The sequence below is a fragment of the Haemaphysalis longicornis genome, unplaced genomic scaffold (genome assembly GCF_048455015.1).
Source record: "Haemaphysalis longicornis isolate Haplotype H1 unplaced genomic scaffold, Haemaphysalis longicornis Haplotype H1 scaffold_6, whole genome shotgun sequence".
NCBI lineage: Eukaryota > Metazoa > Arthropoda > Arachnida > Ixodida > Ixodidae > Haemaphysalis > Haemaphysalis longicornis.
The window spans coordinates 60,597,658-60,622,462 of record NW_027526407.1 but is presented as its reverse complement, the minus strand read 5'-3'; the positions used below and the strand labels follow the sequence as shown (position 1 = coordinate 60,622,462).

Genomic DNA, 24,805 nt, shown 5'->3' with positions numbered 1-24,805 from the left:
CCGAATTTTCTTATTTCACCCGTTCATCGTGTTATTGACCTTCCCCTTCATCTAGAACGGACTCTTTGTATCCACTCTGTTACCCTGATTGTCCACTGTTTGTAGGTTTATCTCCCTAAATTACCAGCCCAAGTCCATTTTTTTCTTTACTTGAACTATGATATCATCTACTCGAGTTTGCTCCTTGATTCAGGAAGTTCGTTTCCTATCCCTAAGAGTTTGCAATCCAGTTGGAATGCAAACTGGGAAGCAAACTGGAAAGCAAACTTATGAATGTAATGCCTTTATTAACCTTACACATCAATTATTCCACCTGAACTGTCTTAGAGGTCTAAGTTAAGATAATGTTATTACCAGTTAAGCCTTCCGAAAATGGATAATGGCGCTTTTCTAACTTGATACCAATAAAAAATGCACCCAAAGTGTATGTGTGCAGACTGAACCAGATTCAAACTTACACTTTAAATAAAATGCATTCAACTTTAATGCGACCTCCACATAACCCAGAAAGCTCTTAGCACTCCTTTGTTGTTTTCCGCACAATACAACCTCTGCTGTTTTACCTTCGTACATCGCTGGTAATGTTCATAAAGTGAAACATAAATGTTACTACGTGGACGTAATAGAAACTGCAGTAATTCGTTTACCGGAATTATAAAAGAACACTCATCGATACCACGCAGCGCGAACAAGTACTACAAAGAAAAGTATGAAGGAAACAGGAAAAAAATTGGCTTAAGTCCACGCTGTGAAGGTGACAAAGGCTTTTTGGGGGCTAGTTGGTATATACTTGAATTCAATAATAACGTGCGCTGCATTCTTATAAATACCCATACAGATTTCAATAAAAAAGTTGCTAGTTTGTAGACCTTCGTTTGGTTTTGTCTTTTCACTGTCCCCGTCCCTCGCCCAAATATGCAGCGCATGTTATGATTGAATTCTGTGAAGGTGGTAGGAAAGCAAAGCTGTTAACCACACCCACAATTTCCTTTCCTACCTCTACCTCTAGGGGTACCGCTTTATCTGTTACCTGGGATTCGCGAGGGCGGCTTCCTGAAAGCAGCAGCGTCGGCCACGGCAGGGCTAGAGCGGCGCACGCCGCTGTAGCCCGGCCGTGTGTCGGCAGAAAGAGGAGCGTCTTTGGAAGTGTGAGGAGGAGGGCGGCACGTGCGTCATATTTCTCACTGCCTCTCTGTCACTCTTGTTTCATGCGGCGCCTTAAAAGAGCCATTCCCCTCCTCAGCCACGGAATCAAAACCACCATCTGTCTCCCCGTCTCCACGTGTAAACGTAGCTTAGTTGCTAAAACGTTGGGCTCTCGTTCCGCTTCTCTTCTGTCCCAGGTTTGATTCCTAGCAGCGCCAGTAATTTTATTTATTCTGGTTGGGAGTTTCTTGTGGCGCACGCGATGACACCGTTGGCTAGTAAGGGTAAAAAGCTTTGCTTTAATAAATCGCCAGCCATTTTAATCACTGAAGGTGGATGACAACTGAAGCTGATTAGCACACGACATACGCGTGAGCCACATACATACACGCAAAGACTTCTACGTTGACTTTACGTGATCTTGACAGTGGTGCCCTTTGATAACTAATCTGTTTAAAATGCATTTCCCAGTGAGGAGATGTGGTAGCTTGAGGTCTAAGCCAAGTTTTGACCTTGAAAATAGTGTCTGTCAAATACAAATATACACAAGATGTATATCCAAGTGGCGAGGCGTAGAAGCTTGAGGTCCAAATCAAATTTTGAAGGGCGCGCGACTTTTGTAGTGACCGCGTAGTAATAGCACACACACCGGGACATTCGTTTCGCAACGCCTAACGCTAAAAAATGCCTTGCGCTTCAAACACATTGGAAGCCGCGGTATTCTTTGTTCAAAGAAATGAGAAATACAGAGTACCTTAGCCCTACAAGCTGCGCTTAAAAACACGCATTCAAACTCGCAAACGAGGGGGCCGGTAAGCAGAGAAGGAAGATAGTGAGTGAGTGAGTGAGTGAGTGAGTGAGTGAGTGAGTGAGTGAGTGAGTGAGTGAGTGAGTGAGTGAGTGAGTGAGTGAGTGAGTGAGTGAGTGAGTGAGTGAGTGAGTGAGTGAGTGAGTGAGTGAGTGAGTGAGTGAGTGAGTGAGTGAGTGAGTGAGTGAGTGAGGGATGAGGCACGGAGCCCACGAGGAAACGCGCTCTAGACCAAGCTAGAAAAAAATTCACGCAACTCCACGAAGTGACTCATGACGAGTAAGCGAAACACTGGGCATCTTCGTTATTGTAAATCACCCGTAAGAGTGCTTACTGCTGCTACAACGATTTACAATCAAATACAGTCCAATACAATTCAATTTAATCCAATCCAATCCATTTCAATTCAAATTCAAATCCAAATCCAATTCAATTCAATCCAATCCAATCCAATCTAATGCTCCTCGCGCATGCGCAGCACGGCTCTCCAGGAGCACTCTCTCTCTCTGTAACCTTTTGTGAACCCTTAATTTTGTTCATGTTGACCGTTTGTGAACCTTTTGTTCCCAGGTGTTTCGATTTACACGGTGCTGTGCCGTGAGCACGTACAGCGGCCGGACTCCGGACGGGCAAGCCTGAGCCTGAAGGTGCTCCGCCCCTAAAAAACTGGCGCAGCTCGCACGATTGGTGCGAGGCTAGAGAAACAGCAGAGCTGGTGGCCCCTCTCCCCTAATCGGCGACCCGGCTGCTGCACCCCACATGGATTTCCGAACGTACCGCTGAAAGTTCTCCATGACTGCCAGGCCCGGATGGTTTCGTGCGCAGGCTTTCACATCTCTCCCAAACTGGGCCGTGTTAGCACGCGATAGAACCCGCGACAGACGGCTTCGCGAAGTCGGTGTCTGCAGCGCGAGCTGTCCTGTGCTCCCCGCTTCCGGCTCAAAAGCAGGTGATGGTATTTTTGGTGTTGGTATGGTGCTGGTATTTTTTTCAAGCTCCTCACGTGGCGCACGCTCACTCGGGATCGGTATTTTTTTTCACAGTATTTTCTGCGAACGCTTTCAGCGAACCCCACCGGACCCAGCTCAAGGTTAAACCGAATAAACCAGGGAATCGGGTAGGCGTAGAATGCACGCGCGCTTAGACATACAATTGCGACGATGATCCCCACTAAACCCCTTTCACGATTCACAAAGTTGAAAGAAAAGGCCGCTTACTGGGAAGAGAGGCGGCTGTGACGTAGAGGTAGAACGGAGAATCGGTAAAGTCCAGCCTCCAGGTGGGGTTGAAATGCAGAGTGAAGTTTGCGCCTCCAGGCCGCACCATGACGTTCTCCTTATCGCCGCACACCAGAACCGCAGCCCAATCTCGGTGGCTTATCTGCGTATTTTCGTGGAAATGCAAGAAAAATCAATGCCAGTTGTTATAGGAACTCCCCAAGAGGGAAAGGAGCACCTATCTTCCCTCTCCTGTTTCCATACTCAATGGGGAGTGTTATAAAGCCTATTTTGTGCCGTTTTGGACCAACCCTGAAGTCGCCTTGTATACTTTGGTAAGCGTTACTCTATACACAACAGCCGGTTTGATATCTGAATTGGCTTGCGAGGCATCCAAGAATTTCCGAAAGAAACATTTGGTCATCACTGAATGGCGCCCCTGGGTTCATTTTGAGGGGAAGCTTGTGACTGGGTGCAAAGGTTGGGATTTATGCGTAAGAAAGCAAGAAAGTAGTACTAGAGTCTTACAATCGATAATTGGAGTTTAGAACGCTCTGCGAACTAATCCCTGTTTCATGTTCTTGACAAGATGACCCATTACTACAGGCAAAACGGAATTAAAAAAAAATTAGCAGCGGCATAGCTCGGCTATGCCAGGATATACGTAGCGTGAGCTAAGGTTCAGCTGGTTATTCTTAAGTTGCCTGCTTGTCTGGATTAGCTGATTATCATGCTTACTGATGCTAAAACGATTTCTAATCCAATCCCATCCAATCCAATCCCGTTCAATCCAATCCAGTCCGGTCGAGTCCAGTCCGGTCACTGCTCCACTGGCATGCGCAGCACGGCTCTCCGGTAGCCACTCGAAACGGCTACCAAGCGGCTCCGGCGCAGCGTCAGACTTGGCTACTGCGCAACAGAGGCGTACAGCTGGGCACGCGCGCCGGCGCCGGCGCGTCTGCCGCGGCTATGACGTCACTCCTCTGGAATGCGGAGACCGGCGAATGTGCAGACCCAATTCTCTACACACCCGTACTCCAATTCAATCCAATACAATCAAATTTAATCCAATCCAATGCTCCTCACGCTTGCGCAGCACGGCCCTTCAAGGTCCACGCGAAACTGCTCAACCTCGGCCAGTGTTGCTTACGCTACAAAAGGCAGTGTAGATAAGAGCAGGACAACAAAGACAGCAGAAGCTGCTGAAGTCGTGCTATCTTTCTTGTCCTCACGGGATGTACCCTTTGGAACATGGCATTGTTTTGGTATATTTGCTTTGTTCGTGAAGTCGCTAGTCAAACGGTATACCGCGTTGTGAAGTAAAAGGCATTATTTACTTCAGTAAGTAAATAATGTGCAGGTCACCGTACAAGTCAATCACTAAAACACGTTTCGGGTGCGCTACGGCTTCCTTGTTCGCAAAATGGTTGACAACATCCCGAACAAGAGAGCTGGAGATCTCTCAGTGCGACGTTTCTATTTATTGGCTCGGTCAGTGGCGTGTCCTTTGTCGTCTTCCCATACAGCGACTTCGCCAAATTTATGAACAGAATCGCCCCATGGCGCCCTTCCCAGGACATGCCTTGAGGTAGTCGATGCATATGTGGGGAAACACGGCTGTTCGAAGTTTCTTGGAGACGTAGCTGATGACGACCGACTGGTTCCTGAGCGTCGTGACCACCGACCACTTGCAGTCCCTTGCCCCGTCTTGCATGTGGATCACCTCGAACAAAACAGCAGAATGCAGCTTTCCTTCAGCCAACCGGACTGTCTTGCCGCAGAGGTCGCCGATGTTTTCTGCGATGTACAGTAGAATCTCGATAAACGAAAATCGCTTAAAGGAGCCATGAAGACAAAATAGTTGGGTTTAGTAGAAAGACTGCTTAGTCCCGATAACAATGATACCAATATCATCGCAATCTTCGACCAAATAACGGAGATATTAAAGAAAACGTGTGAAGCAGTCGCGACCCCCTGGACACTTTCCCGAAACTTTTCTGTGACGTCACGGAACCTTGTTTGTGCGATTGGCGGCCGTCTAACTGACCTGTAGCGACGGCACATGACTGGACGTCTGTAATGGGGCCTCTAGTTCCATTTCACCGCATCACTTGAATGCTAACGTGAAGTTAACGCACTGAAAATTATGTTTTATTGTTGGCCCGTATGACGTCATTCTTGCTTATAACACGTCACTGTGGCGCAAAATTTGAAATTTTTAAATACGTCTTGCTTTTTTTTCGTTAAAAAACATCTTTTGGGGCTGTAATGGAGCTGAGTGAGATACTGAATCCTAGTTCTTTCAAATTACACCAAGTTGTATTTTCTCTTCATGGCTCCTTTAAACGGAACTGCCGCTTAAACGAAAAATTAGCCTGTAAGTTGGTTGGTTTTGCATTCACATAACGTAAAAAACTCGGTAATCGGAACTAAAATTTTCGCGTCACCGTATAAATGGAACCAGAAGTCGAACTTCTTGTGAAACCCATTGGCATGAGAATCAGCTTTTTACGATTTCGGCTGTTTCGTCTGTTTTTTTTTTTTTTTCTTCCTCCATGTTTTTTTTTTTATGCTCGTTAACCCTGTAAGCCTCGTCTCATTAGTGGTCAGCCGTGTTAGTGCAACGAATGCAACATCGCAGTTCTTGTTCCAGTCCGTCGGTCTTGATTTTTCAAAACGCCGAGGTTACAGAGCCTGCCGCCTTGTTCGTGCCATCGTGGTGCTATTCGCACTTCATTACCGCGTTGCCGTCTTCTAAATTCGGTGGCTCGTAAGCACGCGCGAAGTTGAGTCTTCTAGCCTTCGTGAAGATGCAGTTGCAAGGACTCCAGCAAAAATAATGGATGCATTTTGTAGTGCACGACGACTCATTATTGCCAATTCAACTTCGTGAATTCTGTGCCTGAACCTTTTGTAGTTTTCTTGCTTTCTTAAAAACTATCAGCTACATTCACCTTCCAGTGCTTAGAGTTCCATGAAATGGTATTAAGCGTGTGTACGCGCATAGATTTACACTTTCACACATCTATCTCAGTAAACGGAACTCTTCTTAAACGTAACTAATTTTTTCGGTCCCTTGAAGTTCCATTTATCGAGAGTCAACTGTAATGAAGTAGCTTTATGAGCACCATACACAACAACGCAAGTGTTCCTTTTTAGGCTACGAGGCTAGGAAAAGCCAGTGACGCCGTATGATGCTTGCATATTAGATAACAGGCGCTACAAGCTCGAATCTCGAAAGAGAAAAACTTTCCAGGCAATCGCAACCGCAAAACACTGCATCCACTTAATTTCAACCTAGTTCACAATAGTCAACCACCTTTTCAAGGCCGTTTTCACCATTAGGATCCTTCCAAACTTACACAACACTAAACAACACTCAAAACCATTTTAATTTTTGTATTTGGGTATTTTGAGGCAGCATTACAAGACGCTGGCGGCTCCTTCCGCTCAAATCAACTGCCATCGCTATACGAAGCTCAAGCTGTATGTGTAGAGTACTGGAGCGTCTGCTCTTAACTAAGGACCGCTTTAGGGTCCCGGCGTGTCGTCGTAGCACGTAGGGCGTCAGGGTATCTAGCCCCCGCAGTCACACGGCGTCACACACCCAATCACCGCTTCCCCCGGAAAGTACCGAACCTGGGTCCCTCCAGTTACAAAGCCGATGTCGATCCGACTGCGCCACAGAGGCACGCATTCATTACATGCAAATTGTTGTGGGCGAACTTTGCGCTGTGCCGCTGCCACGGAGGCTGCGATTGCTAGACCGAAAATAAGTACACGATTATATAAAATACGATAATAATCATGAAATAAATAAGGCGTTAGCGAAAAAATACTAAGAAAAAGGAGGGCGTGCCTATAAAGAGTGCACCACCGCAGATAGGGTATTATAAAAGTGCAGCCGGCTTTGTAACATGTTCATGTGTGTGCAGAAGGTTATATGTGTGTGCAGAAGTGTGTGCAGACGATTATATAAAATACGATAATAATCATGAAATAACGCATGAATTACCCCATATTTGTAAAAACAACCCAGTATCTCTTTAGAGGCCTTCTCAGGAGATGAGGCGCCTTGTCTAGACGGTTTTCAGTATCGACGCCATGCTGATACTGAAACTTGTCAAAAGAGGTCGCCACAGTCACTGGAGAATCAATGCTCCACATCTGCCAGCTTTCACGTGAAGTGGAACTGTTTTGGTGCTTTTGGTTTTGCAAGTTTTATGCGTTTACGTTTGAGTACTGATAAGGCGTATACACTTTTAGTATTTTTCATCAACACTGAAACCGCTGTTGCCATTCCTTTTGGCTACGCGTAGTGGGCGCCGTACTGCTCGCGACAAAGTTTCCCGTTCGCCTTCACAAAGTGGTTGAGAACTCGCAAAGAAAGAACAGAAAAGCCTCATGATATATAGGTCGGCAGGCTCACTCGCGAGTGCACTCACACCACTCACTTAACATTCACAAGTGAGTGGTGAACGAACCTCACCATCGTTTCGTGCTTGCGAGTCCGAGTGAGTCTGACCGCTACTCACGGTCAGTCCCGCTCCCCACTCGCGAGTGTGAGCGCCATTCCCCACTCGCGCGTATGAGTGCACTCACCCCTCATAGCACGCGACTTGTGAGCTCAGCTAACCACTCACGAGTGTGAGCGCCGCTCACCACTCACGACCCGCGCGTGTGAGGGCACTCACCACTCACCACTCGAAAGTCGTGCGCCCGCTCACACTCGCGAGTGTTAACGCCACTCACCACTCGCGAGAGGTGAGTGGCGTTTGTGAGAGGCAAAGGCCGTTCGTGAGTGGTTCCGACTAACACTCATCATGGCTTATTGACATCACTGAAGCTCACATTCTATACTTTTGTGAAAAAAAAGAACGTTGCTACTTAGCAAAGCACTTAAAAGAATGTTTAGTGGAAATTTGGGAGGAAAGTAAATAACGTAAAGAGGATCATGGAACAATCCTTAATAAATATTTACTTGGGAATTTGTTCGAAAAAATATGCGCAATAATAATTATGCGTAAAATAACTATAATAAGAACATATACACATTCTTTAGAAACATTTTTGTTAAATATCTTGAAGAAAACATAAATAAAACGGGATGGATGAACCATCTTTAATACTATAAAAAATAGCGAAAAAAGCTTGGACGCAGCATGCAGACGAAAACAAGTCGAAGTTTCTTGGACGGTTTTTTCTAGCAATGAGTAAAAAACTAGCCCAAATTCAAGCGTTAGTGCATATTTAATACATAGTTATAGCAGAAATTGTTTCCACGGAACTGAGCCCATTTATAACTATGCGTATTTAAACCAATTATAGAAACATCGACAAAGCTGTGATTGATATTAACTGTTCACCTGGTTATCTTTTTTTCAGTCAATCATTGGCACGCCAGAATCTCTCTTTGCGCCCAATGGCCCTGTAGTGAAACTTCCTGGTGCTTAACTCTACGGCTGCTGATAAGTCCGCGAACCAAAGTCCATGTACAAATAACCGAATAAAGACCTGTTATTCTATTCATTGCTTTCCGCATATTTTGGATTGCTTACAATTGCTTTTTTTTTCTTTATTCAACGATTAGTTTCCCAATTTTTGTTCGAAAAATTGGCGGCAGTGAAGTCGTTTTTTAACAGCGAAGTTGTACATCACTCGTTCGTATGCATTTCTTCTTGTTGTGGACCGTTATAAGGAATGTTCAGCAGAATATGCTTTGCGGTAGAGGGACATTTCGCCGAATCTCTACACATGGTTGGTCTGATTTTTTTTTTTTTTTTTGTCGCCATCAACAACCGCCGTGGCGGCCGGGCTCTAAAAAATGGCGTCCTTGGGGTCAGAAGAAGAACGCCTGAGCCACTGAGCGAATGCTGCATTTACTCACTAAACCTGATAAACACGGTGTAATTACAATAGAGAGTTTTAGCCTACCGTTTTCGACGCTCAGCTCCGGTATCGGCGGCCCGCTCAGCGCAACCGGAGCCCCGTTCGCGGCCAAGCGCGCCACGCATGCGCAATGGCGCTTCCGCTTGCTATCGGAGCAGAGCGGACCGTAAAAGACGGTCAGCTAAAACTCCCTAATTATTCGTCAGCCACAAAAGCTGTTTAGCGCTGCTTCACGACGGCTTTCATTGGCATGCATAAATGCAGTTTTTTTTTTAATTTGTGATGGTTACTGTGTTTGTAATTGTAATGATTTGAAATTATTTTATGGTGCACGCGCTGGCGAGCTGCCTGCGACGTGCCTGCGACAACGCCGGCAATACCGTGACGTGGTGAATTGGCGTCTACTGCTCGATGTCGGCGCTGGTACACCGCCGCCGCGCAAAAACTCATCGTCATTTCTGTCTAGACAGCCAGTTGCCTTCGCTCGCAGACAAAGCTTCAGCTGCACCGCCTCTAGTTCCCGGGGTTGGATATCGAGCCGTTTTACTTAGTAGCCTGCGCGGAGACGTCGTGTAAATTGTTCGGCATACGTGCACCGATGGGTGTGCGAGTTGTGCGGATATGTGTAGCAGCGATAGAGATGTAATTAATTCCCTGTGGACTAAGCGACTGATATCCGACGGTAGCGCTGAGCAGTTTCCGTCCGTTTTCTCTGGCCTCTGAAACTGCAGTGAAAAGAACTTTGCAGCTGTTTGGAGACTTCGACAGATGACAACTGGTTACGTTTACTATTTTCAAGCCATATGTTGGCGGGTAAGTTGGCCGTGCACAGCAAACATTCCCGACGTTTGGGGCTGCAGTGCGCGCAAGTTCTGTATGTGTGTCAGTCACTGTGGCGAAGAGGAGACCGCAGGGGAGGAGCAACTTAGAGGGCATGTTTCTGGCACTTGTGCGTTGACTGGGGATGATGGTGATACAAGGATTTCCTCCGCAAGTTGTGCGCCGCCGACTGGCTCGAAGGAAAGATCAGCATGGAATCGAGATTACCGGTAAGCTTGGAGTTAAAAGCGTCATTTTCGTCTGAATGAAAACAGTGTATAATTCGCCCCTGTGAAATTAATAACAGCCAAAATAGCTGTCGCAACTGGGTTAGAAAAATAGCAAGGTTTTTCTGGCTAGACTTAGTGCACCTTGTTGTGCTTCGTCTTCCGTGATTGCGTTGGTGAATTACCCTAACATATATCAGCAAATACCAGCCCCAGCCCTTCGTAAGTTTTTGTAACTGTAGTTGAGACCTCTATATTTTTTTTTGCGGTTCAAAAACCTGTTACTAGTGTCCAAAATGGCTCTTACAAACTCTCGCCAAAGCTTCTGCATATAAATATATAGAAACCACGTGAACTCCTGTGCGGCGCGCACATGCCTCGTCACTGATGTACAGACACCCGGTCGCTTTGCGTCCCTTCGTTTGGGGCCGCTCCGTTCTTAGCAGCACCACTTGGCGAACGCGAGTGCTCGTGCACGAGGACTTTTAAAGACGATAGTCTTTGCTGGTCTACTTAAACCCTGAAATTTCGCTCTGTCTGTTTGTATTTCTGTGGGAGAATGCACGTGGTGAGGGCGAGTGGTAAGCGTGAGTGCAGGCGCGAGTGAGAATGGTGATGATGACTGGTGAGTGGGAGCGCGAGTGAGTGCTTGAAGCAAAATGTAATTTCCAGTGAGTGCAAGTGAGTGGCGTTCACTTTTGCCGACGCATACTGCTGTACGCTGACTCTTTGAGAATACCAGTAGCATTGTGGAGACTTTAAGAAGCTGAGGAACCGGAATGGAGGAATTCAGCCACGCTGCACTGGCTGACAGTCGATACCAGACGCAATCCCTCCCCTTCCGCTGCATTCCCACCTCTGGAGGACCATCTGCCTACAGAGCGCCCAAAGCCTCTTTCGGTCGTGTTCCGTGACGATAACACTTCTTTCGCTTTATCGTGAGTTCCGTAGCACCGTACCAACATATCCCCGAGTTAAAGAACACCCTCTAACGACGTCGCAGTTCAATTTATAGGCTCCCAAGGCGTTGCGGGCACCCAGGCATTAGGTGTATAACTTCTCCCTCAAACGACCTGCTCAAATGACCTGCGTACAGCCCCGAACACTGTAAATTGGTAATGCGGTTGTTTGGAGCTCAGCAATAAGAGTTACGTTGAGACAACACCAAGAATGAGGTCACAGTGTTGATGTTCGTAATTAATGTCCATAGCTGTGGAGTCTTGAATTGGGTTAAACGTAACAGCTGAATTTAAACAACCGTAAAATATTTATAAGCAAACACAAAAGCAATGCGAAAAAGTACCGTCACACAAAATGCGGCTTCACTTGGTGGAACAAGCCTCTACCTTTTAATATTTACACATTGAAAGCATATATTGCGTGCTACAAGGAGGGGGTGCAAATTTCAAACGGTCTGTGTGAACGCTTAAGACGATGAAAAAGGGTGTTTCGAGTCCCGACATTGTAGAAATTTCTAATCCCATAATCTAGCCGGACAAATTTTGTGAGCCCAGAGCTGGTGGGCTGAAAACGTTGCGTATAGACCTGTTGCTATTCCCCAATAGAACATGGAATCCGTAAGGACACATCATATACATTATCTTCATTTGCGTGTGTGTGTGTATGCTTTGTTCCAAAATTTACACCAGCTCGTCTGCAGGCATTATAAAAAGGTAGAGTCTATTATCCCGGCAACCGTGAGAATTACCGTCAGAAAGTTCTCACGGCAGTCGCCTCTCACTGGCTAAGCACGCCAGCCGGAGATTATATGGGATAAATAATCTCTAAAAAGCCGTGTCTATAGCTGCCCCTGTAGCACTTCGGTATAGTACTTGGTTTTAAGCGATATAACTCAGGTTCGAGTCCGACATCGCGATGCTTTTTTTTTTAACTTCCGGAATTTTTCGGTCATTGTGATTTCTAACGCTTTTTTTTTTACTCTGGTTTTTACTATATCAAGAGATCGACGCACAGGACTTCCAGAATAGAATTAATTACGTTCAATATAGGTTGTGTTCTGTGTCGTTGGGCTGGGTTAGATTAGGATTGTAGCAGTTTGGCTGGATTTGGTTAAGTTTTGACGCGTTCGGTTAGGTAACGCTAGGTTCGGTGAGGTTATGTTATGTTAGGTTACGTTGGGACGTCATAAAATTCAGCACATTTTAGGTCAGCCAGCTTTTTATGGAAACTGCCGTGAGAATTTCCCGGGGGTAATTCTCATGGCTGCCGTGAGGTTAGACGCAGCCCATAAAGAAACACTTCTTGACCATCTAAAAGGGTAGTATAACCAACAGGACGTTATAACCACTGAAATTGGGGTATGGGCATTTCCCGAGGCCACGTAGCAGGGCGTTCCCATTTATTCATGGTGCTTTCCCGAAGAAGTGGCTGCAAAGAAATTGTTTTTTGCTCTGACTTGCAGCGCATAATTTTCAGTGGTGGCGAAGAAGCAACTTACTTTTAACATACTCGTTTGATGGTGACATGAGAGATCGGGGCGCCGAAGTAGAGTCCTGGGCACAAAGAGCGAAGAACGGGAGACCGATCAGGAGGACGAGCTTCTTCATCTTCTCTTACTACATCACGTGCTCAGTGCGCTGATGATTATTACGCTCAGGACGCTGATGCTTATAGGGGTGGCTATGACGATGACGATGACAATGACGATGCTGTTGCGCACGTTCACTCGTACAAAGTACGCCCGTCCTTTCTTACATTTACTTGAGGGCCGTATTCTCGAATGCACAAATTCCCAGCCAACTGTGAATTTGTCGGAAGCCTTTTTTGATTGGCTTTCAATTTTGGTCACGTGCTTATGGTTGACAAAGCGGTTGTGTGTGCTGTCGTCATTTCGACGTCTCATGACGTTTACGGGCACCAGTTCGAAAGTGTGGCTTATTTCTCTTTACTGCAAGCGCATAATTCTTGTCCGGCAATGAAAAACTAGACTAAATGTAGCGGACATGACAGCGTACGCCTGTCGTTGCTATTCAACAACAATACGGCTTGCATGTCACGCACTCTCTGTGATTGGCTCAGAAGGCGTGGCGTAATTTAAACAGCTGGCGGGAACGCTTACGTCACACATTGGCAACTGCAGCCTGCGTAAAAGTGACGTAATTTTATGTAACAGCTTAAAAATGGCGGCTGCTGTCGCCGTGAAACAGGACAAACAATTTCACCGACCTTCGACGCCGTGAAAACCCCGTGAATTTGCGGCAGGCGCAGTTTCGCATGACACGCGGTTTAGAGCATGTTTTTCTTTTTTTACCGAAAGAAGTAGTTTTGACTGTTCCCAAGTCAGCGATCACGGAGCATACAGATAACGTGCAGCCTTTTGCTATTATGTTTCCAATAAAATAAAAATTATTTATTTGGCGTAACAGCAAAATAAGAGTGCTGTACAAGCCTCTTTATGACAGATATCCCAATGCATGGCATTTGTCGGCGCTTCTTCTAGTAAGCTGCTAAGTCACATGATCGAACTCAAGAGAAAAATAACAAAGAAAAGTGGCGACTGTTGTATGCCTTACTGCGCTGATTGAAGTCGAGCTTGACGAATGAGTGAACCGGCGACATCGTTTCGGTCCGCGGTTATACCAGGCGTAGCGCTTCGCTGCCTTTGTGCGTCATACAAGTGATGGTCGCCGCCGTCTTTTTCTGTGATCACGCCATAATGTTGTAACATGGCAGCAGAGGATATAGTGGCGGCGGTGGCGGCGGTGGCAGCCGGGAAGGTTATAACGCAACAAAGCTTGCACTGAAGGCGAGAGCTTAATTATGTTACTAAAAGCGACTGAAAGAAATAAATAGAAAAATTACACCATCTTCCCGTGGGGAACCATGAGGAGGATGCGAAGCATCATGGGGGTTCCGTGTACGTTCCATCGTGTTACCGTTATGTTGCTTCATTTATCGGAGCACGAATGGGAACGTAGTGTGAACACCCATGTAGAGACAGAGAAATGTAGAGAAGTGTAGAGACAGCAAAGAGACCGACACCCGCGTTACCTGATCCAACACCTCCTGGTTCTCGTCTTTCTTTATTGCGTGCTCACGCTGTTACCCCGCTACCCGCCCTCATCATCATCTTCTCTGGTTAAGCTGCAAGGCGCGTGGCCCTTCCCGCCACAGCTTTCCCGCAGGAAATTCAACATCCTCCTCTAAAGTTTTCAGTTCGTCGTTTCCGTTGACATTCAGCTTCGCGTGCCTTCGTTGTATCAGTAGCTTCTTGACGTAGTTTGAATGAGTGAAGGACATAAGGCGCGTTCGTAGCATATGCTCCCGTCTCGGTTTGTGGCGAAGTGGGAAGAGCGCCACGTACCTCCCGTTGCGGCCAGAGAGCCGTGGGATCGAAAGCGGGCGCCGCCTAACTATTTCTTTTTATAGTGGATTGCGCTGACGTCAGCCCAAACGCTGACGGGGCTGAAGAGACGCGCATGCGCAGTAGAGTGCGGACGGCGGACAACAACAAGGGAGGGAGGTACACAGCCCCGAGCATAAGATGCTTCGCAACTAATACAGTATGAAAGATTGTGTGATGTTCTTTAGCTCAACGCCCGCCTTTCGCTCGCTTTTGGATCAACGTTACTCGATCGCCTTGTGGTTCTGACGCGAATTTTGACTTGCAGAAATGTGTTTCTCTTGCCAGCCTCAGCTACCGTCGTAATTTTTGTAGTACATGCCAAGGGTTTTTATATCCTTTACGCGCAATATTTGATACCTTGGTTGTGATCTTCATGAGTGAAGCGTCAAATTACACTGCATGTCGTCATAGCTATACGGGCCCCACGTCACTGATTGCTTACGTTGTGCTTGCGCAAAAAAACATGGCGAATTCACTGTGAATTTGTGCGGTCGAGAATAGGCCCTTGTACTGCACACGGGACTAAAGCTGTAAAAACACAACAAATGACGCGACTATCGGTAGCCGTGACACGTGACCGAACTTCCCCGGAAGCGAAGTGCTTCTGCTCGCATCATTTGTGGCCGTCCACCAACTGTCCGCGAATTCGTACGAGATGCTCGCATAACAGACAGTTTTAGCAGTCCGTCTGTTTCGTCGGGTACGTCTGTTTTGTCCTGACCGGGACCAGTCGGAGCACTTCGGCATTCGTCGTGGTAGGGGGATTAGTTCCGTGGACCTGCCTTTGCCATGCCGCGCCTCCTCGCCCTTCCTCTTCGCCCTTCCGCGCGCGCAGGCGCAGGCGGGTCTCAGTCAACCCGGTAACAACGTAACCAACAGAGCAGACGGACTGCTAACTAATAACGGCAGGGCGGAGTTTCATTTCGAGAGGGAAGGGAGGGGTGGCGTTTACGTGCTCAAGTTCCACCTGGCTCTGAGCCACTCGATAGTGGAGGATTGCAGAATAGTTTAGACCATTTGGGGATGTTTAACGTGCGTCGAAATCCGAATACAGAGGCGCTTTCGTTTTTTAGCTTTTCTCATAAAAAGATCACACAGAAACTCCTTTTCCAGTAATAATCAGAAGCATTTTGCTAGTCGACCGGTATTAGTCTTCATATAATGCTGTGTTTGCTATATTGGAGCGAAACAACGCCGAAGAATCGTGAAAAGGGAGAAACGTACGTGGTTGAACGCAGCTGAAATGTTCATTAACGAGAGGGCGCAGAAATTGCGACTGGTGGCGGTAATAACGCCTCATCAAAACTTCCAGAGGAACTATACCCTGGCACAGGTTAAGTGCGGCAATGTAAGGCCCCCTCGATTATCAGACCTGGATCGTCCGCCTACTGCCCGGTACGCGATCCGACGCTCGATTTTTTCAGGCATTTGCATGCATTCCTATGGTACCTCCGGTCCGAATGCAGTCCTCGGACTGCCCGTGGACTGTCTAGGCCTGGTAAATCGAGGAGGCCCAGTGTATCCTTCCGCCATAGCGACGGACCCGCATGTCAACGCGCGCACGCGTTTTGAAAGGAGATTGCGCCAAATCCATAAAATTGTGTTCTTTCTCACACCTAGTCGTTTTTCAGTCGCTGCAGGAATTTAAAGGCAGAATAACTGCGCGAAATCTCGGTAACGACTCGTATCACGTTCAAGATACTCGCAGTAAAGCACTTAGTAAGATAGTCGAAGTAAAGCGCGCAGTAAAGCACAAGATACTCGCAGTAAAGCACAGTAAAGTAACAGCCGGCTGCGGTGATGAAGCCCAGTGGCAACTTCCGGCAGTGCTTTGCTTTTTGAGGCTAGAAGTAAGAGCTTTGTGGGGAAGTATTCACAAAATGATGGGGTATGCGTAATCTGCGGAAGAGAAACAGAAACTATGCGGCACGTAGTGTGAAAATGCGGGGGTATCCATCCAAATCTACATGAGGGAAATATTCGGCTTCCAGAAGCCCTAGGATTTAAGGGTAGCACAGAGGAAGTTAACTTCAAGGCTGTCGTGGCGACTAAACGAAAATCGGAATGCTGGTGGACGAAACGCAGAGAGGGGAATAATGCCTAGGACAGTTACCACCTGTACCAGGAAAAAAAAGTATTTGGTGCCTAAGAAAATTGCTGTGCCTGCCTTAGCAGCGCTAGTATTAAAAATGCGAGCTGGAGGCGGCACTGCTGGCGGCGAATCACATCGAAGAGCGCTACCAGGTGGAGGAGCACCGGGGTTGGGCGTTTACCATATATACTGACAGTAGAGAGGCGGTTGCAAGACTCGGTGCCACCCCAGTCATCGGATCCACAAGCCACCTCATCAAGACGATTGCGAAGAGATTTCGCAGAACGAAATCCATTACCGTGCGGGTGGACTGAGCGCCGTGACACGTGGGTGGCGTCGGGAACAAGGCCGCCCACGCGTGGGCGAGCGACGAAGCAAGTCGCTCGCAAGAGCGACGAAGCAAGAAGCAAATCGCGTGGGCGAGCGACGAAGCATGGGATCTACGTATCGTGTCGCTTTGAACAGCGACAGTACTTCCACGATACGAGGATGGGAGCGCAACGCTGGCGAAAAATCTCGTACGGCGCCTTCGGCAACGCCACTCGCCTCCACCTCCACCGGCAGTTAGCCGGAGCCACTAAATGCTACTACGGGGGCCTGAGAGTGGGGCATCTTCCATAATGCATTGCGCGGGAGGAGCCCGAGGAGAGGAGAATGCGGCGTCAGAGGAGGTTGGCTTGCCGAAGCTGGGCCGCCTGACGTCATGCTCCCTCCTAACATTTTTCTTCCTCCATGGGGAAATTTCACTTACATTGGGTGGTAGCAGTGAGTGGATAACGGCGCTACGGCCCATTGTGGCGAATCACTGTTTTGCATTTCCGACAGCGTCGCATTGAGTCGAACGGCTTTAATTTTTTTGCATGAACTACTTCTAAAAACGGCACTAGCTGGATTTGTCAGGTTAGTGTGGGCGCTCTTGTAACTTAACCACTAGCTTAAGTGACAGGACGGCGCTCAATTACGTCATCATGGTTTTCTATGATTGCCATGGATGCATCGGTGCTATGGTTGCGAAACGCGATATACGCAGAGTAGTTTTCCTTCCCTTCCGAGAGAGAGCGACACAGAGAAAAGAATGAACCCGTAACTTAGCGGGTAAATGATTGCCTACACCCACCCGCCGCGGTGGCTCAGTGGTTAAGGCGCTGCGCTGCTGAGCACGAGGTCGCGGGTTCGATTCCCAGCCGCGGCGGCCGCTTTTCGGATGGAGGCGAAAAGCAAAAACACCCGTGTGTACGAGATTTCGCTGCACGTTAAAGATACCCAGGTACCCAGGTGGTCAAAATTAATCCGCAACCCTCCACTAAGGCGCGCCTCATCGCCTGCGTTGCGTCGGCGCGTTAAACCGTACAACCAATCAACGATTGCGAAACCCACACGGTGTAGGTTGGGATCTCATGAGATCCCAACCTACAACAAACCTACACCGTTTGATATCATTAATGATATCAAACTTAATTTTTATACAGCATTGTCTCAAGCGGAGAAAGTAAGTAACACGAAGCGTAACAGACGGGCAGGCCGAATTAGTCGTTGAATGCACACAGAAAAGCGTCACATTTAAAATGGCCGCTAAGGCCGGGGTCGAGGCCAGAGTTAATAACTGGCCTCGACTGAGCCACTTGCATGAGCAAAAACTTAGCCACTAACGTATTAGCCCTTTGTTACACGCATTAAGATGTAGCCGTCAGAAAAATTTGTAGCTGCCTGTGTATGGTTTTGATAATCAAATTTTTCCTAAAAAACCATAAACAACCGGATCTCAAAGTAGTCAATAAATTAAGTCGTGTCCTAATCGTAAACGGGACCTCCGCTTCCTAACCATTACTACAATAGAAAACGTATACACATTATTGTGATGTTTAGCCCTTATTTATTAGGGTAACAGCTTCCGTTTTCCTAGCTTCCGTTTTCCTATAATAAACGTTTTAACTAGACAGAAACGCTAACACCAAGAACACCTACTTGACGCGCCGTGGAACGCCGGGCGTTCATGTTGCTCTGTTGTTTTAGTGAAGCATTGGTGGATAGTAAAGGCGCGGCATTGACGAGGTGGCAGCACCGTTCCTTAGAGCGGGAAATACGAATGCTGGCTGAGAGGTTCAAGTGGGAACGACGACGATTGTAACTCACAAAAATGCTCTTAAAAGTCGCGTGTACAATTGTCCACGCCGTGTCGCAAAGGGTTACTGTTTGCGCACTAACATGTATTAGTGTTTGCGCACCGTAGCTTCTTTATTATTGCGAAGCAATAATTGCGCCCTTTTTCACGTAATTTCACAGTGTTCAGTTTTTCAAAATATGCGAAGAGAGGAACACCGATTCTTGCAATTTTACTGTGAAACCGATGACGGCGGAGGATCTCAAGGGGTGCTGGGACGAACTGGAAGGAGGCGGGGTGGGAAGAAGTCATTGAGCTTGGCGATACTATGTCACGAACGTCTCTCAACGAGCTGATTCCCGCTAAAATGTCTCCCGAAAGAGGCTGCTCAATCAGGCGGAGTTTTAGGTGCGTAAAACTAGGCGATTTAAGGCCTTCCAACACCGTCATCCCGTTAAAAGGTCTGTTATAGCAGAGAGAACGCGGGACACAATACGGGAGAGGAGAGCTCTCCAAATGTACCCAAGCACGATGCCTGTTTCCTGGTACGTTCGCCCCTGTTTCATCCGCGGTTTATTACCGGGTTTGAAATTTGGCGCCTATTCTGAGAACCTTGGTCTCTGCTACTTACAAAATAAGCATTTTGGCAACAGCGTGCCTCCGGCTCTCCCAAATTGTTCTCGCCGTCATTTGACATGTTGGTGCTAGTTCGTGGAAACAGAGATTCAAACTCGTGAACAGAGTCCATAATGGCGCAAAATATCGCTGGATACTTACACCACCGCAGTAAAAGAAAAGACCCTCCAAATAGGCCGTTACATCCTTTAACAATACGTTTTAGCCCTCTATACCAGAATAGGGCTGTTCACTGCTGTTCATAACACGGTCTGTTCACAGCACAGCCCTTTAGCCTAGATGCAGCTTGGAACATTCCGGGAAAATCTAGATCGTACTTTAAAAGCCCGAAAAAACAAGAGGATTACTCGCAGAAGAAACATCCATGGAAGGTAGTTCAGGCTGCCGCTTTTACGGTTGAACTAGAAGCAGCGAGCAGCCGGAGCAACAACCGCATACACCCACGTGGCGAGGACCACCATGTCGAGAAGCGCTTCACCAAGGACCAGTTCGGGATGTCGTGTAGCGTTCGCGACAGACAATGGTCTCCCACGGATGACGCCAACCTTTTCTCACAGTGTTGATCCTGCTACCAGAACAAAACTGTTTCGCCCTGCGTTCCGGTTAGGCTGCGTAAAGTTTTCACGGTAAAAAAAAAATGTGGGCCAATCCACCCTGTGAAGTCGGTTGGAAAGCGAAGCTGTAAATGACACCCACAACGATTACGCATGCGACATCACTGTAATTCACACAACTGGTACTACAAAAAGCGAAACCAGAGACGAGTGAAATGCACTTTTCCAAACCCTTTATTACTTCAAAGAGGTATGCTTTGCTAAGTTTAAATCGTTGATTGATTGCAGGGTTTAACGCACCGACGCAACGCAGGCGATGAGGCGCGCCGTAGTGGAGGGCTCCGGTTTAATTTTGACCACCTGGGGATCTTTAACGTGCGCCGAAATCTCGTACACACGTGCGTTATTGATTTTCGCCTCCATCGTAAAAGCGGCCGCCGCGGCCGGGAATCGAACCCGTGACCTCGTGCTCAACAGTGCAACGCCTTAGCCACTGAGGAAGATTAAATCAATGCATGATTCATGAACGGTGGTTGCTTCAGTTGTATCGGGGAAACACACGAGTTGAAACTTTTTTATAAAATTAAAGGAAGCTCAAACCTGGTGTTAGACGGTCTCACTTCTCTTGCGTCTCTGCCGCCGCCGACGGAGGCGACGATATCGGCGGCAGCGACGGAAAACAAGTAAGATGTCATGCGTTCATGGGAGCTTCCTTTTTTGTAACTCGTAGCGCATGCACAAGGCGCGCGCACGTTCGGTACACGTACGGTGGACGTGGCGCACAACGCCGGGAGAGCTTGCGTAACGCTATCACGTGGCCTTCAACGAGAACGCAGGGAGTAATCTCGCACGTGGGCTCGGTGAGTACGCCGTCTGTGTCCCCCGTCTCCGCGTGGGCTCGTAGCTAAATCGGTAGGACCACGGGCTCTCCCTCAGTTTATCTGTTCGTTCCAGGTTCAGTTCCTGGCGGTGCCAGTGACTTCTTTTGTTTGTTCGCGGGAGTGTTCTGTTGACCCCAATGGTCGCGACAGAACCCTGGGGGGGGGGGGGGGGGGGGGGCGAGGGAGGTAGAGGTAAAAAGCTTCGCTTTAAAAGCGATATATCTACAAAATACAAGATTTGGAAGCCCGAGTTCTGTTAAGTACTGCCTTTCTCAACCGCAGCGGCTGTGCACCGCTTTCTGCAAACATGCCATGGTGTGTTGATTGGCAAGAGGTGTTTTGTAATCGGAAGCTTTAAATCACAGCTCGGTTCCGCTATTTCTTTGTGCCCGTTACAACTTGAGAGCCCCTAATCGAAACCTCCTAACGGGTACACGCCTACTGCAGAGCAGAGTCGACTTGGTAGTTTGTGGTCTTAATTTTCCGACCGTGGTGGAAACAAAGACGACCGGTTGGAGTGGCTCTTAGCAACAGTATGTCCATACTGCCAGAGGGCACAACTATTCGTGCTAACTGCATTTCATACCCCTCCCCCCATGCCTATGCCTCCCTCTTCCTGTTAACAACGTAGGTGCGCCCGTTCGGCGCGCTACTTTTCTGATGATATGGTATAACTGCAAATTGTGTAAACGCTTTTCAGACGCCTATTCAGTTTCGGTGAGTTTTTCGAACCGCAACGTCCAGGGCGATTTTACGGAGGGGAAATTGTGTGCGAATGTTATGCGGCCCGAACGGAAATTATGAATCCGGGCATGAGTCCAGTTTTCCGAAGGACAAGGATTCCGGCCGTCATGAATACGATGCCTGCAGGGCATGCAATGCATTGAGAAGCAGGGAAATTGGCTTCAGAAAAACTTCACTACCCTTAAACTTTGTTGACAAGGACGACAAGGGAAGCTGCGCGCAGTGAATGGGGTGCACAAAACGAAAGACGTTTGTTCGTAATTTGCGATTGAGCGTACTTCTTAGCCTATAGCTGAGTGAAACTTGGGAGGACGATAACTTCATTCTAGCAGACAAACATGGGGTTATCCGTTTCCCTACCGTTTCCCTAGGAAGTGTCTCAAGTTTTCATATCGCTTTGAATGTACGCGTTGCGGGGCTAGTATCCTGCAATTCAACGTTTTATTTCAAGAAGCCACCAGTCTCAGGCGACTACAGACGAAATTCCATACCCCCAGCTCTTCCATTCGACCTACCACACTCAGTACCCTTCTTTTTTTAATTTTTTTCCTACGTCCGGCACCCTGTACCACCAGGTACCAACAAACCCCAAACCTACCCCCTATCCCCTTCCCGTCTTTTGAGCAGTGGATGGCTCGCCTGGCCGATCCGGACATTGGACACCAGTAGTAAAGAGGGCCTGGACGGCAAGTCACAGCCTGGGTATAGCAGATTAGAGATGCCCCCCCCCCCCCCTCCCTGGCGTGTGCTTTGCCATCAGCACTTACGCTCACCAATAATTTTTTTATTCTCTTGCTCTCTTCTTCGTTTTACTTTAAGGCCTTCTTATATCGACAAACATCGCGACTCTCCTCAGCAGTGGAACTTACCCAGCAGGATGAACAGCTGGCCTGGTCGCGTATGACACAAATGCTCCTGCATTTGGGCCAGTACTTGCGGGTGTCGAACTCTTCCGGCAAGTCCCTCGGGATGTGCTTGTGGTAGTACGCGGGAAGGGTGTGGTTCACGCTCTCTGGGTGAAGTCCCACTAGACCTGTCAGATGGTCGGGGCAATGTTTGTGTCAAACTTCCGGGCGGCCTAGGTAACCAAGAGGAAATTAGAAGGCAATTCATAAAATGCAGGATTACAGACAAAGCATCCTCCGCGGGATGAGAGAAGAGCGAGAAAGGGCAACTTTGAAAGCTGCTCACTGCTCTGACTTTATGGATCATTGTCTTGTCGCGATTCCTTGGATAATATATCGACCCATCCACACCGTTCATGGGCGCACCATTACGCCCCTGGATGATGTCGTATCGAGAAGCGGTTTAGTGTAGGTAGGGAAGTCATATCTCCTAATTACCGATAATGCAACAAAATTCCGTCCTTCCTTTTATGAATTAGGTGCTGTAAATTTATCTTGCGGAATACCAGACACGCGTCATGACAGATACCACTTTGCATAGCACAAGCAAAGTTTTCTATGATGTTTCCTACAATACCAATACATTCAAACAGCCTCAATATACTTGCAGCACGCTGAAGCAACTGATTCGTACAACACTCCATGTACGCTAAGTGGCAGTTGATAGTTGCCCATTAAACGTGAACACCCTGAAAATTGGCACAGGCGATTGCAATAACCGGCGTTACTTTTTCGTACCCAGTCACTCACTTCACTGTCTTTTAAAAACGAACATCTCTACCTACACTAGTAGCGCATGGGTCGACTACAGTCAGGAATTTTCACCTTGAATATTACCATATCAGCTTTATTAGTTGGAAAAATTGAACAGCACCGTGAAACTAGGGCACAAATTGGGTGGCGCACATCAGAAAAACCGATCCCGTGAAAGCTTGCTCAATAAAATTTGCTGACGATTCCGATACTCCTGAATGTGAACTTTGAGCACCGCGTCTGTTCGGTGACGGCGCCTAGCTGCTGCATCTCAGGAAGCGACCGCATCACGAGCGAACGCACGACGGTGCGTGATACTTTGCCGTTATCCTGCACTGCATCGCCGCCGCCGAGCATGTTGTTGTAAATCGTGTTTGATCTTCCCGCGCATATGTCACGTGGTTTGGATGAAACACACAGAGAAAGGGGACAACGAAGGACCAATGTACGTGCAGCATGCAGCGCGTGCTGGGCTTTGTGCGTTTTGTGAGCATAAAAGAACAAGACGCTTGCTTTAATAGGTGTCTGGTTTTGCGTCTCCTTTCTCCAGCGCCAGTAGAAGCCGAAGCGTCGTTTTCCCACACGTCTCGCGCGGCCTCGAAATACCACCCTCCCCCTCACACTTTCGCCATACTTTCTTCCCCCGCTTTCCTGCTCGCTCGAGCTATCTCGTCTATCTTAGGTATCCTCGTCGTTTCCTCGGTTACCTCGATTCGGAAGGTGACGCGAAACCACAAGAGTGGGCGCTTTCAAGCTGTCTACTAAAATGTCAGGTATATAATGGGCACGGCTTTTCTGTAAATATTCCTGAACGAATCCACTCAACGTGGCGTCTTGAATGGCTGAATTGTATCAAAAAATGCAAGACACTTCGGTAGATAAAAAGATCGAATGCAAGTATGGTCGTTTTTAACTGCCTAATAAGCATGCTGTGTAAAAAATTGGCTACAATCCACGCTGTGAAGGTAGCATGCTGTTTATAGAGGTAGGTCTAAAGACACCGACTTACTTTTCATGCGATGTTCAGCTTGTTAATGAAGTCGATCCTCTTGTCGGAGAACAGTTGCGCTCATAAGGGGCGGAACACGCGCCCTTGGGCCGCCTATGCCAACGAGGACGCAAAGAAGTAGATGTTGGTACATGGCTGTGACGGGAGACAAATGAAACGTCAGGGACATTTTCGATTTCAATGAACGCATCAGTAAAAACAGTCGAAATATTGACAACGAAGGGTTGGATGGAACACTGCAGGAAGAGGCAGGGGAGAGATTGATTGATTGATTGATTGATTGATTGACTGATTGACTGAATGGCTGACTGACTGACTTATTGACTAATTCACTGACTGATTGACTCATTCACTGGCTGATTGACTGATTGAGTGACTGATTGACTGACTGACTCATTGCCTGACTGATTGACTGAACTGACTGATTGACTGACTGACTGATCGACTGACTGGTTGATGGACTGACTGACTGACTGACTGACTAAATGACTGAATGACTGACTAAATGACTGAATGACTGACTGACTGACTGGCTGATTGACTGACTGACCGATAGACTGACTGATTGATGAACTGACTGGTTGATGGACTGACTGACTGACTGACTGACTGACTGACTGACTGACTGACTGACTGACTGACTGACTGACTGACTGAC

The 24,805-nt window shown here is 47.6% G+C and overlaps 1 protein-coding gene across 1 annotated transcript in view; it reads right to left on the bottom strand.

Moving 5' to 3' along the window:
- LOC144143041 (uncharacterized) overlaps positions 1–23,495 on the bottom strand; it is a 31,448-nt gene extending 7,953 nt beyond the window's left edge. The window contains exons 1-5 of the mRNA XM_077674861.1: positions 23,351–23,495; positions 22,350–22,513; positions 12,565–12,619; positions 4,754–4,968; positions 3,172–3,334 (exon numbers count right to left, since the gene is read on the bottom strand). Coding sequence (XP_077530987.1) covers positions 3,172–3,334; positions 4,754–4,968; positions 12,565–12,619; positions 22,350–22,513; positions 23,351–23,495 — 742 coding nt within the window. The remainder of the gene's footprint in view (positions 1–3,171; positions 3,335–4,753; positions 4,969–12,564; positions 12,620–22,349; positions 22,514–23,350) is intronic.
- Between the last annotated feature and the right edge of the window lie 1,310 nt (positions 23,496–24,805).